Here is a 13945-nt window from a genome sequence, read left to right as displayed (position 1 = left end):
AAAATTTAAGGCAACTTATTTAAGTTGAACCAGCAAATCGTTTTTTACAATGTACTGATCATTTTAAGTTCATTAGACTTGAAGTTTTGATGTCGTTAAATTTAGTAGGTTAAGTTAAATAAACTACAATTTTTCTGTATAGTAAAGAAACGCGTTTAGTTGATTGTTTAAGTAGAAAACATTTTGGTTCACTGTGCATTACGATAGCAACCAATGTAGATATACCGGATATTCACTCTCTTTTAACAAACAGATCAGATTTCACCTGCCAAATGACAGTGCAGAAAATCAGTCCTTTATCTATTAAATTGTAAACAAAGCCTAAACTAACATCGAAACAATCAGCTTTGTCTTCTGTGCAGACACTATCAGACTACTGGTACACTCGAAGTACACAGAAACTAAATGCATACAAAACATCATGTGCTGTGTCTAAAAATGATCGTACATCTAGACCCAGACTCATATTTCACACTGCAGCCCACGCAAACAACCCAAGACGGGCTGGGCTACAGCTGCTCCCATCACACGGCTCGGCCTATTTGTGTCTGCATCCTGTTACAGCTCAAACACACATGGACGTACGCAAAACACACACTTGTGCTTAATAAACAAATGCCTTTACGTGGATTGCAACACTGATGCGATTCAAATATGACATAATGGGATTAGATCACCCTGCAAAAAGTGCTGAGAAACAAACTACCTTTCAGATAGTCAGATGTCGTGAACTTGTTTCGTTTTCGACTACACTGATTTTGAATGTGTGTCTAGCACATTCCTAAAGCCTAATCACGTAAACATTCAATAGTAAAAGCACAACCCAGCAGTCATCCCTTTCATTCGTGAACTTTGACATTTACTGGCATTGTTACAAAACATGTGTTATGCAAGAACCACCTGCTCAAAAATATAAACAGCACCCTTAGCAACAAGCCTTTTTGTTCGCTTGCTATTCAACCCGCTGGAGCGTCGACGATGCCAAGAAGGAGAAATAAGGAGGAGGTCGGATTAAATTTACGGCTGCACTTTAAAGCTCTTAAAGTAAAAGCTAAGTAATGTGTTTAAGAAGAGCAAATCTTCTGCAGAAGTGTGCTGGCAGTTAAAGACAGAAGTAGGTCAGCTGCGGACCACGTGGGCGGGCAGGGGACGTGGAAATTTGAACGGGGGGGACCAGGAGAAGGAGGTATGCCTGACATGCATCATTCTGTCACACATGACCTGTGCGAAGGGCACCTGAGACCTTGAAGAGGAGTATCATAGGACCAAACTATTTAAATGAGGTGTCAAAGACGTCATCCGAAGGACATCCAAGTGCTGTTTAATGTATAGTGAGTGCATACGAACAGGGAAAAATATTATGGTGCCAGATATCTGTGACATTGTCTGTGAGATTTTCTACATAAAATCATCCTACATAATGTAAAGAACACTATAACCTTGATATTTTTAACATTGATTGAGTAAGATCATGTCAAAGATTGAAGTTATAGTAAGATTTTCATCATTGCATCAGCCGAAAGGCCACTGTACGAACAACGTCACAAGTTTAAATATAGCCATCATGTGATTTACTCTAAAAGCCATTATCTATGGAATTAAACTTCTCTCACCGAGCTGGCTGAGGTCCAGTAACGTCCAGTGCATTCCTGTCGGGCAGCTGGATGATAAAGTACGGATGTGGACGCGACCGTAGTGATCTAAGCCCCACAAAGCGTCACGGCAGGCCGAAAGCTGCACCATCTCCACATCTGGGGGAAACTGTACGGTGAAGGGCCGCATCTGGAGGTCTTGGTCCCAGATGCAAAACAGGTCTTTTCTGCTCTGACCTATCCATAGGAAACTTCCTGTGGAGATGGCAGCGAGATGACCACACATGAATATGAATATACACTCACCTAAAGGATTATTAGGAACACCATACTAATACTGTGTTTGACCCCCTTTCGCCTTCAGAACTGGGTTAATTCTACGTGGCATTGATTCAACAAAGTGCTGAACTCATTATTTAGAAATGTTGGCCCATATTGATAGGATAGCATCTTGCAGTTGATGAAGATTTGTGGGATGCACATCCACGGCACGAAACTCCCGTTCCATCACATCCCAAAGATTGGGTTGAGATCTGGTGACTGTGGGGGCCATTTTAGTACAGTGAACTCATTGTCATGTTCAAAAATCCAATTTGAAATGATTCGAGCTTTGTGACATGGTGCATTATCCTGCTGGAAGTAGCCATCAGATGTTGGGTACATGGTGGTCATAAAGGGATGGACATGGTCAGAAACAATGCTCAGGTAGGCCGTGGCAATTAAACGATGCCCAATTGGCACAAAGGGGCCTAAAGTGTGCCAAGAAAACATCCCCAACACCATTGCACCACCATCACCACCAGCCTGCACAGTGGTAACAAGGCATGATTCTCTGTTCTCTGTTTACGCCAAATTCTGACTCTACCATCTGAATGTCTCAACAGAAATCGAGACTCATCAGACCAGGCAACATTTTTCAAGTCTTCAACTTTCCAATTTTGGTGAGCTCGTGCAAATTGTAGCCTCTTTTTCCTATTTGTAGTGGAGATGAGTGGTACCCGGTGGGGTCTTCTGCTGTTGTAGCCCATCCGCCTCAAGGTTGTGTGTGTTGTGGCTTCACAAATGCTTTGCTGCATACCTCGGTTGTAACGAGTGGTTATTTCAGCCAAAGTTGATCTTCTATCTGCTTGAATCAGTCGGCCAATTCTCCTCTGACCTCAAGCATCGACAAGGCATTTTCGCCACAGGACTGCCGCATACTGGATGTTTTTCCCTTTTCACACCATTCTTTGTAAACCCTAGAAATGGTTGTGCGTGAAAATCCCAGTAACTGAGCAGATTGTGAAATACTCAGACCGGCCCGTCTTGCACCAACAACCATGCAACGCTCAAAATTGCTTAAAATCATTTTTTTTTCCCATTCTGACATTCAGTTTGGAGTTCAGGAGGTTGTCTTGACCAGGACCCCACCCCTAAATGCATTGAAGCAACTGCCATGTGATTGGTTGATTAGATAATTGCATTCATGAGAAATTGAACAGGTGTTCCTAATAATCCTTTAGGTGAGTGTATAGTGCTGTTAAAGTGAACATGGAAATCTTATTGCGTGTGAAAAATTATGGGATATCTACATACCCTCTTTGCCTGGAACAGCAGAGGAAAATGCAAAAGCCCATTTCGTGGCCGAAGCTGTTCCTCTGGGTACAACACCTCTCCAAAATGTCCCTGCAAGATAATAATACAAAAACATTACAATTACACACATTGTTGTTTTATGCAAAAGGCAGATGCTTTAACCCAAAGTATACATTTTGTCAGTATGTGTGTTGACCTTTTGCGCCACTAATGCAATGCTTTACCGACTACAGGCACATCATCATAAAGAAAGATCTTAGCAGCATGTCGTACCGATGAGGCTGCCCTTGGCGACGTGAAACTCGTTGCGTCCAGAAGCGATCCAGACACCGCTGCTGTTGACGCTGATGAGGCTGGGCTGGCACTGGGAATGCTGGGAAAGGAAAGCCACGCGGAGACGCTCCGCCACCCGCTCCACTGGAGCTCTAGTGACAGTAGCTACGGTCTGTGTGGCCTGGATAAGAGTCTGGAAGAGACTGCCTTGATCAAACACCACATAGTCTGTGATGCTCACCTATATGGAAAGAAACAAATAACTGAAGGAGAACAATCAGAGAGTCACCTGTGTAGTTTTTAGTGTGATATTTTGGTAAATCTAAATATGGTTCTGGTAGGATATGGCACTAAAATACTCAAGGTACTTTTAAAAATGTAAAGCAATACATCTAAAATGCAGTTGTCACATAGTTTGTTAATGATGCCAAAAAAGTTAAGGGATAGTTCACCCAAATATTTTTTACAAACCTGTATGCTTTGTTTTGATAAACACAAAGGAACACATTTTGAGGAATGTTTGTAACCAAACCGATCAGAATCACCATTCACTTCCATTGTATTCATTTTTCCTACAATGATGTCAATTGTGCTTCTGATCAGAATGGTTACAAACATTCCTCAAAATAAAAAATGCCACAAAACTATATACATTTCTTTGTTCTATTGAACACAAAAAGACATTTTGAGGAATGTTTGTAACCAAACTGATCAGAAGCACCATTCACTTCCATAGTATTATTTTTTTTCCTACTATGGATGTCAATGGTGCTTCTGATTGGTTTGGTTACAAACATTCCTCAAAAAATTTTGTAACAACCTGTATAAATTTCTTTGTTCTGAAGAACACAAAGGAAGACATTTTGAGAAAGCACCATTCACTTCCATAGGATTCTTTTTTCCTACTATAAATGTCAATGGTGCTTCTGATCAGATTGGTTACAAACCTTTCTCAAAATATCTTACTTTGTGTTCTTCAGAACAAAGAAATTTATACAGGTTGTTACAATTTTTTTGAGGAATGTTTGTAACCAAACCAATGAGTATCCTTTTTTCCTACTATGGATGTCAATGGTGCTTCTGATCAGTTTGTTTACAAACATTCCTCAACATAAAAATGGTTACAAACCTATATAAATTTATTTGGTCTAACGAACACAAAGGAAGACATTTTGAGGAATATTTGGAACCAAACCAATCAGAAGCACCATTCACTTCCATGGTATGCTTTTATCCTATTATGGATGTCAATGGTGCTTCTGACTGGTTTGGTTACAAAAATTCCTCAAAAATAAAAACTGTTACAACCTGTATAAATTTCTTGGTTCTGATGAACACAAAATAAGACATTTTGAGGAATGTTTTTAACAAAACCAATCAGTATCCTATCCTTTTTTCCTACTATGGATGTCAATGGTGCTTCTGATCAGTTTGTTTACAAACATTCCTCAAAATAAAAATGGTTATAAACCTATATAAATTTCTTTGGTCTGAAGAACACAAAAGAAGACATTTTGAGGAATATTTGGAACCAAACCAATCAGAAGCACCATTCACTTTCATGGTATGCTTTTATCCTATTATGGATGTCAATGGTGCTTCTGACTAGTTTGGTTACAAAAATTCCTCAATAATAAAAACTGTTACAACCTATATAAATTTCTTTGTTCTGATGAACACAAAATAAGACATTTTGAGGAATGTTTGTAACCAAACCGATCAGAAGCACCATTCACTTCCATTGAATTCTTTTTTCCTACTATGGATGTCAATGGTGCTTCTGACTGGTTTAGTTACAAACATTCCTCAATAATAAAAACTGTTACAACCTGTATAAATTTCTTTGTTCTGATGAACACAAAAGAAGACATTTTGAGGAATGTTTGTAACCAAACTGATCAGAAGCACCATTCACTTCCATAGTATTCCTTTTTCCTACTATGGATGTGAATGGTGCTTCTGATTGGTTTGGTTCATTCATCATGTTTGGTACAAACATTCATCAAATATAAAAATTGTTACAACCTGTAAACATTTCTTAGTTCTGACAAACACAAAGGAAGACATTTTGAGAAATGTTTCTATCCAAACCGATCAAAAAGCACTATTCACTTCCATAGCATTCCTTTGTCCTACTCAGTTTGGTTACAAACATTCCTCAAAATAAAAATTGTTACAAACCTGTATACATTTTTTGTTCTGATGAACACAAATGAAAACATTTTGAAGATTGTGTGTAACCAAACCGATCAGAAGCACCATTCACTTCCATAGTATTCTTTTTTCCTACTATGGAAGTGAATGGTGCTTTTGATCAGTTTGGTTACAAACATTCCTCAAAATATCTTTCTAAATATGTGTTCATCAGAACAAATACATTTATACAGGTTTGTAACAAAATGAGAGTGAGAAAATGACCGAATTTTCCTTTTTTGGGTGAACTATCCCTTTAAGTCATTATGCTACTGTATATTCATAATATGTAATGGCTACGGCAGAACAGATGAACTCAAATAAATTTGTATTGCATGTTTAAGCTTGCATATTAAAGCAGTAGCTTTCTTTAAATTGCGCAAGGCATTTGGCACTCACACATGTTTATAAAACAACTGTATATAACTTTTTGGTTTATCTTTGTTTTAATGTTTGTTTCAGATCAGCTCGAGATATCCAACAAAGAACAGTAAACAGTTTTGTTGCAGTATTGAATCATGCATTAGCTGTGTTTGTTTACAAATTCCACACCACTCAATACAAGATTAAACAAACAGTGGTGTTTCAGATATACCTGCCACCAGTGGTCATCTTCCCCCTGTGGGTTTTTGGCAGTGACCCCCGTCCTGAACCACAAGCTGCCGCTGGTGTCCAGTGCCCATGCTGTGTTATTCTCACCCAAAGCAATACAGATGGGCTCCAGACCTTGACTTTCACTGCAGTCACACACAACAATTTCAATCATTTAAATCAATTTTCATACCAATGTCTGCAATAGGCACCATAGACATCAAAATCATATCATATTGTCTGCAGCCAAAACAGGCCAATATAAAATGACTTGCTGTATCAAAGTCATTAAACTGAACGAATCAGATCCTGCTCGATTCCTTTTATTTGGGATTTACCTGGTAATCCCGCAATGACAGACGTACCTGACGGTGTCAAACTTCCATTGCTCGCCCTCTGCGCAGTAGCTGCTAAGACCCTCTCTGTAAAACACACCCCTCTGCTCGCTCAGTGCCCACACAACACTGCCACGTGCTGCCATCTGCGCCATAGGACAAGGGCAGTCCACCTTCACCGAGCGCGCACATGGCCTGTCCGCACTGAGCCCTAAACACATGCACAGACCGGCAGCTGTTTTAATGTGCATTTGAGAAAATGAAACTAGCCCTGCTGGTTTAAATTTCTGATGAAATCTGTAAGTGGTTAATAAGAACTGGCAGTACTTTCACATCACATTTACAGATACTTTACACAATTCTTGTAAAGTAGGTGAAACAAGTTTTTGAATTTGCTGTATAAGCTCAATGACCTTTGCTGGATTAGTAGAGGTCATAATGGGTTTAATACAGCTGTATTCCTGGCACAGCTAGTTGTAATCATGCTATTCACTATTAAAGGGATAATTCACCCAAAAATGAAAATTCTGTCATCATTTTCTCATCCTCACGTTTTTCTAAACCTGTATGAATTTCTTTTTCTGATAAACACAAAAGAAGATATTTTGATAAATGATGGTAATCACACAGCTGATTGTAACCATTGACTTTCATAGTAGGAAAACAAATATTATGAAAGTATTGTGATAAATAATGAAGAAGATATTTTGATAAATGATGGTAAACACACAGTTGACAGTATTGAATTCCATTGTATTTGTTTTTCCTACTATGAAAATATATTCTTTTGTGGCCATTTTTATTTTTGGATAAATTATCCCTTATCCTTAAAACTAAACTGAGCCCAGATAAAGTCACATTACTTTAGAGAAAAGAAAAATGTGTCCTAGAAAGCACAATGTAAAACAATGAACATGCAAATAGCAAATAGTAAATCATGGCTTCTGATTTTGTTATTGTTATCAGTTTATCTTTCTAACATAACAGATTGGGTAGCAAGAACTTACAGCACCACCTAGTGGTAAAAAATATGTGGTAAAAAATAACAGGCAAAGCTTTGATTTTTCACTGTAAGCAGTTAGCGAACCTTCATAGGCAGAGTTTGGGGGGCATTGCCCCCCAGACCAGAGCCAATTATTATTTTGTCTAAGCTATTAATGAAAAATATAATAATTCATGTTTTATTGTCTAATCTTAATATTTTAATAGGTAGACTGAGTAACTTAAGGCTGACATAGTTTTAATTCATTTAAACCATATTTAAAAACCTTGAAATTGAACTGTCTTGCTAACCTCAAATATAGCAGTCCGCTTGTTTGCTAGTATATGCACAAATGCAAAACTACGCCTATGTGCATCTTAACTTACAGTTATATCATCCAGAGCATAAAAATACTTAACAACAACACAAAAAACAACTAAACTATGAGTTTTTTGTACAAGTAATTAATAATAATTCACCCAAATGAATGATTCGGTTGATGATTCTCACCATGATATTGTTCAGACTTGTATAACTTTCTCTAAAACCCTTTATTTGTGTTCGGGTCAGTGACAAAAACTGTTTGGGAAGATGAGAAATATATATATATTTTTTTGTTTTAAAAGCACATATCAGGTTTATTTCAATGCACAGTGAATTTATGTTAATTTTATGCAATAAAAACATTTACATTTACACGATTTTTATGAAAGTTAAGACTGAATGGACCTGAAAATGTCAAATGGTGTAATAGCCAATTGCGCCAAAGAATGAAAAATATTAAATATTTTACCCACCTTTATGGCATGTAAGCTAAATCAGTGTTTCTCAACCCTGTTCCTCAAGGACCCCCTTCCAGAATGTTTTAGACGTCTCCTTAATTAACACACCTGATTTAAATTATTAGCTTGATAGGGAGACATTCTGGAAGGAGGCTGATGAGTTGGTTCAGGTGTTTTAAATAAGGAGACATCTAAAACTTTCTGGAATGGGGTCCTTGAGGACCAGGGTTGAGAAACACTGAGCTAAATCATCATCATCAAAAAAAAAATCAATTTAAAATATAATTTTATTAGTTATTTCTGAAAGTAAATTTGAATGCGTTTTTGTAATATCTGTCCTGACATATTCTGAAAACAGCTCTGTTTTTTAAATAATCTTTGACAAATGATGTAAAAATTTATGTAAAAAAATTATATTACACTAAACTAGATTATTATATTTTATTCCACATTTTTTTTATGTTTATTTAAAAAAAACTAGTTACACCAATTGATACAGACCGGTTACACCACATTGACATTTTTTAAATTATCGCTCAAATATTCTTTTTAAAATTGAATAAAACCAGAAATTTTAGAATTGGTCTTCAAAAAGAGAATGTATGCAAGTAATCAGCAAATTTATTTTGAAATTGTAACCCTTTTACATTTAATTTATCCATACAGACACAAAATAATTAACGTAACGTCATTGACTTGCTCCACAAATTTCACGTCCAAAACCACGCAGAAACGCGACCATGGTGCTTCCCTTCCTTCTTTCTAGCATGCTTTCAACACAGCATTCTTAAAAGTTGAAGTATTTTGAACTGGCTGCCGTGCTTGAATAAAAAAGGGAGCTGCGTCCCCGTCACTCTTTATTTGAGCGCACTTGCCGTGCGGCTACATTCGAAATAACGTATTAGCGCGCGCAAAAGACGCATATGAGAATAGCCCCCCAAGTCATTTCTGGGTGAAATGGAAAATCACACAAGGAAAATAGTGGGCATGGCTTGTGTTTCCACCATGAATTGAATGGATCCAGAAAAGTAGGCGTTTCAATACGCACAGCAGACTGACAGTTGGAGGGGGGCCAGGTTAATCAGAAAGGCCACAAGAAGACAAAAGTCAATTTTGAGTTTGAATAAAGTTAATAAGGGCTTTAAATGTCCACTGTGTAGGCTTTTTGGCAGCATTAAGCAATGAGAGTGTGAATTGCAAACCAATGGCTCAGTCCACAGCTCAACACATAGTGAAGCTACGGTAGCCGCCACAGGACAAACATACCATCATCTGAGACAACGTAACGACAAAACGTGCTCTACGCAGCAGTTTGTCTGTTTAGGGCTACTGTAGAAACATGGCAGAACAATATTTAAACATTTCTTAACTTTTCAAGCGCCACCGCATGCATCAGCCAATCAGATCGCCTTATGCAAATAACCTAGTGCAGAGCCCGCCAATAACATTTATGCAAGACCATGCAACCACTGTGATTGGCTGTTGGCCAAGCTTCAGACACGCCTTCCGTCAAGTGTCAACGCTTACACGTTACACCCCATGTGAATGTACCATAGGAGACCCGCGGTGTATGTAGATAAAATCGGCTCATTCTAAGGTAATAAAAACTGTATATAGTTCATTTGGTAAGGTCTTTACAGACCATTGATAATATAGTTGTGTATATTACACTGCATTTCTGTTTAGATATCCTTCTAAAAATTAAACAACGCACCTTTAAGAAAAAATCTGGTTTTATAGTGTGAAGTCTTATAATATGCTTATTCTCTCAAACCTGTCTGTAGGTAAAGGTCTCCGTTGGTGCGAATGATCCACGCTGTATCATCACCAAGTGCCACAAAAGTTGTGTCATCCAGGGCTTTGTACCAGTGTCTCTTTCCCTTTATGGTGACCTTCCCACAAGCATAAGCAGTCATTGTCTTCTGCTCTACTTTCCACAGTAATGATCCTAGGAAAACATATTACTCAGAGTGAAACCAAACATTTTCAAATGGAAAGTTTTAAATTAGATAAAGCATTGTTGTTAATAGCTTTTTGAAAAAAAGTGTGACCGTGTTGCTACCTTAATCATGCTCACATCTACCAGACTTTTTTTGAATGCAGAAATAACAGGATTGGACCATTCATAGTGTTTGTTTGATGAACTGGTTTGTGTTTATCTGTGACTCTGTCTGTAAAATCCAGGCTAAAGTCTCAATCCAATTTTGAGATTATGAGCATCAGTTTGATTTCACTCATTGATTTAAAGATCTCCAAAGTGAGAGCAAGGTTACATCGTGTTACCATTTAAGATACATTGTTACAGTTCATTTTTGAGGAAACTCGCGCTGCGTCACTGCGGTGACACTTTGGGGACGCTTCCAGGGGTAAGTGCGTCTGAATGTGTATATCAAATTCAACCAATGGTGAGGCTTAACGACAAAGACAGGGTGACGTGGGAGCCAGGAAGTGTATCGCTATCTGAAATATTGACAAAGACGGCGTTACAGGGACGCAGGAAGTATGGCAAGGGTGACGCAGCGTCTCGTTCCCTTCTCAGGGAACAACAGTTACACATGTAACCCGAGACGTTTTCATGTGTCAAACACAACTATGCAAAAAAGCATTTTTGTACGAATCAACACTCGCATACGGAAGATATAAGCATTTAAAGCAAACAGTTTAGCACTTGTGCTTAAAAAGTCTAGAATTTTTATAATATTATCCTACACTACACAGGGAATAATATGGATTTTTTTTCCAGAAATCTTCTTACATAAAATAGATTTAAGCACTTTCAATGACCTGTATCTATGTATGTATATTTTCAAAAACTTCCCAGGGTCTTGAACTTTCAAGGATTTCAACGACCGGTGGGAACCCTGAAACATATATCTGGGCCAATCCTGTCCTTACCTGACTGAGACAGAGCAACCTGATGGACGTTTTCCTCAAACTTTAGCCAGTTTAAACCTCCATTTGGCAGCCCGCTGCAGTAAAGTCCCCCTTTAAAGTCTAGACACCAGATATATCTGTCCGTCACAACTAGACTGAGGATGCCACAGCTAGGACCACTATAACCCATCCAGCTTTCAGCCAACTTTAAAACAAACACAAAAACATATACTAAGAGAAAGATTCTAAAACACAAAATTCTAAAACAGTCATGATATTACCAATTTATTACCTTATTATTATTATGTATTACTTAAAAAAGCTACAGCAAGTGCTTGAATTTATTTATCGTGTAATCTCTCCTCCTAATGCATTATGTTTCTAACCTGGTCAGCTTTGAGGTGCACCTCATCATCTTCATTCTGCTTAGCCGTCAAGGCTTGCAAACTCAGAGCATTAAGTCCGTCTCCCAGACTAGTGCTAGATGGCACGTGGGCATAGATGTCCTCCTCGTCACTAGAGGGCGTTGGCTCGGGTTCAGGCGAGTAACCCAGAGGTCTAATTGGATCGTAAGACAAGTCCAAGTTGAAGTCTCCATTTAAACTGTCTGTGGTGCGTTGCTCAGAATCTTCCACCGGGACAACCTCCTTCATGTGGTCTTCCATAACGTCCTGTTCATCAGCCGCCTGCATGTACGAGAAAGTGCATTCCAGGAGCATGTCTACGTCAGGCGTGGCCGCAACCGGGGGCTCGGGATCCTCAAACACGTCCACGTTTTCGCAATATCCCTGACACTCCATGTTTTGTAAAGGAAGTGATGTAGGACAAGGAGGGTGTGTCTCTGGGCTTTGGTTATTTGGACCCTGATCAGGCTCTTGTTTGTGGTTTTGTGAGGGTTTTGGGGGGCTTTGGAGGATGAAGTCATTGGAACTTTCTCCACCAATGGAGCCCTCATGGTCGGGTGAGTCTGCACTGTGGAGATCGAGGCTGCTGCACAGGAGGCTGGTACGGTCAGAAGGAGGCTCACTCATGGGGGTGTTGAGAACATCACTGCCTGGGCCGTCCTGACTGAGCATGCTCTCCGACCAGCTGCTGCGCTCATTTACACGGTTCCCGCTCTCTACAGAACCACGAGGAGAAAGAAAAATTGTTAGAGACCTTGATAGAGACGATAGTCCAAAATCTCTACCGGCTGACAAATTATCACCCACCCCTAAATTGAACATAACTCTTAGCGTTAACCATTGACAAAAGCTTTTGTAAGTAAACTGCATTATCTTAAATATCCAAAGCCCCTCTTCTTACCATGTCTTCTCCTCTTGCCTTTCTTTTTCAGCTTGATGGCCTTGACCACCAGCTCCTGCTTGAAGTCCTCTTCTGTGATGGTACTGTATCGGCTGGAGGAGAGCTCCGAAGTTTCGGCCTCTGTGGTGGAAAACATGCCAGGCGTGCTATCCCACGACGTGATGGAGCTGCTGCGACTGCGGGAGTCCAACGTACCCAGGCTGACCCGCTGCTGCTCCTCCATGTCCTCTGCCACCTCCAGAGCCTCAACCCCATGAGTAAAGTCCACAGACTGCTGCTCCTCTCGCACCTCCTCTGACTCCTCAACCCCCTCACGTGCCTCCTCCGAGCAGGAATTGGCTTGAGTCTCCTGTTCTGTAATGATGGGCATGGTTCTGATCGGCTGAGCTGTCTCTACGGCACCATTAGGGGGCAGCAGAATAGTGGGTGTTGAAAGAGGGGAGGTGAAACGGTTGGAGTGATCTAATACTGAAAAAGATAATCAGAAAAACAGAAAGATGACAAATAATTTTGTATGATATAACAAAGTGTTAAAACATGAGTTTCTTTTAACTCTTTCCTCGCCATTGATGAGTTATCTCTGGCAGGCAAAAAAAACCCCAAAGGGGTTAAAAGACAAGGAAGTATATGAGGAGCTCAGATGCACAAACCACTAAATGCCACCCCTGTCAAAAATGAGAATGTTATTAACCGAATGCTCTTGCCGTGTATTATATGTTCATCAACTTTTGCTTCAAATCCACTTAATCCCAGCCTCAGGCCATTCAGAAATACTTCTTAGTTGGCAGAATCTGTTAAACGCCATGTTGATTTTTCAGCAAAGTCCTCTAAGTGCAAGGTAAATGAACTAGATGAACGATGGTCACAGTGCGTAAAACAACTGTGGATCACAATAAAACTTGTGTCCCTTGTGAGTATTTTGACATGAATACAACCAAATGTGGTAGTTACATGGATCACAGCGCCCCCTAATGTGCAGTTCAGTTTTTTCATTTTTGACATTCAGCATTTGCAATGTTTCTATTTTAATCTTTAGCGATTATGCAACTGTTTACTATGTCTTGTCCAAAGAAGATAATTTTTTTAGAAGTGGAGGATAATGCAAAAAAAGCTTGCATGCACTTAGAGGGTTTTGCAGCGAAAGACAGTCAAATTTGTTAAAGGTCACATTCTTTCTGATCCCATTTTTTAAACCCTAGTTAGTGTGTAATGTTGCTATAATAGCATAAATAATACCTGTAAAATGATAAAGCTCAAAGTTCACTGCCAGGCGATATATTTTCTTTAACAGATTTCGCCTTTCAAAGCCTACAGCGAATGGCTGGTTTGGACTACAGCCCTTTACTTCCTGCTTTAATCACGTCAGTAGAACAGTTTTTTGACTAAACTCCGCCCACAGTAATACGTCAATAGAATCACAACACACTAAACAAGCTACACAAT

General features: G+C 39.2%; 1 protein-coding gene across 2 annotated transcripts in view; it reads right to left on the bottom strand.

The window, feature by feature from the left end:
- tecpr2 (tectonin beta-propeller repeat containing 2) overlaps window positions 1–13945 on the bottom strand; it is a 28353-nt gene that overhangs the window by 8428 nt on the left and 5980 nt on the right. Inside the window, exons 8-16 of one of the 2 annotated variants that reach the window (XM_065288310.2) lie at window positions 12503–12970; window positions 11584–12317; window positions 11219–11402; window positions 10098–10271; window positions 6563–6770; window positions 6229–6370; window positions 3441–3681; window positions 3168–3257; window positions 1614–1847 (exon numbers count right to left, since the gene is read on the bottom strand). In XM_065288310.2, the coding sequence (XP_065144382.2) occupies window positions 1614–1847; window positions 3168–3257; window positions 3441–3681; window positions 6229–6370; window positions 6563–6770; window positions 10098–10271; window positions 11219–11402; window positions 11584–12317; window positions 12503–12970 (2475 nt within the window). The remainder of the gene's footprint in view (window positions 1–1613; window positions 1848–3167; window positions 3258–3440; window positions 3682–6228; window positions 6371–6562; window positions 6771–10097; window positions 10272–11218; window positions 11403–11583; window positions 12318–12502; window positions 12971–13945) is intronic. The other variant, XM_065288311.2, reaches the window with a different exon arrangement.

Source organism: Paramisgurnus dabryanus, chromosome 17 (assembly GCF_030506205.2).
Source record: "Paramisgurnus dabryanus chromosome 17, PD_genome_1.1, whole genome shotgun sequence".
NCBI classification, from domain to species: Eukaryota; Metazoa; Chordata; class Actinopteri; order Cypriniformes; family Cobitidae; genus Paramisgurnus; species Paramisgurnus dabryanus.
The sequence above is the reverse complement of the archived record's forward strand: the minus strand, read 5'-3'. Positions and strand labels throughout refer to the sequence as shown.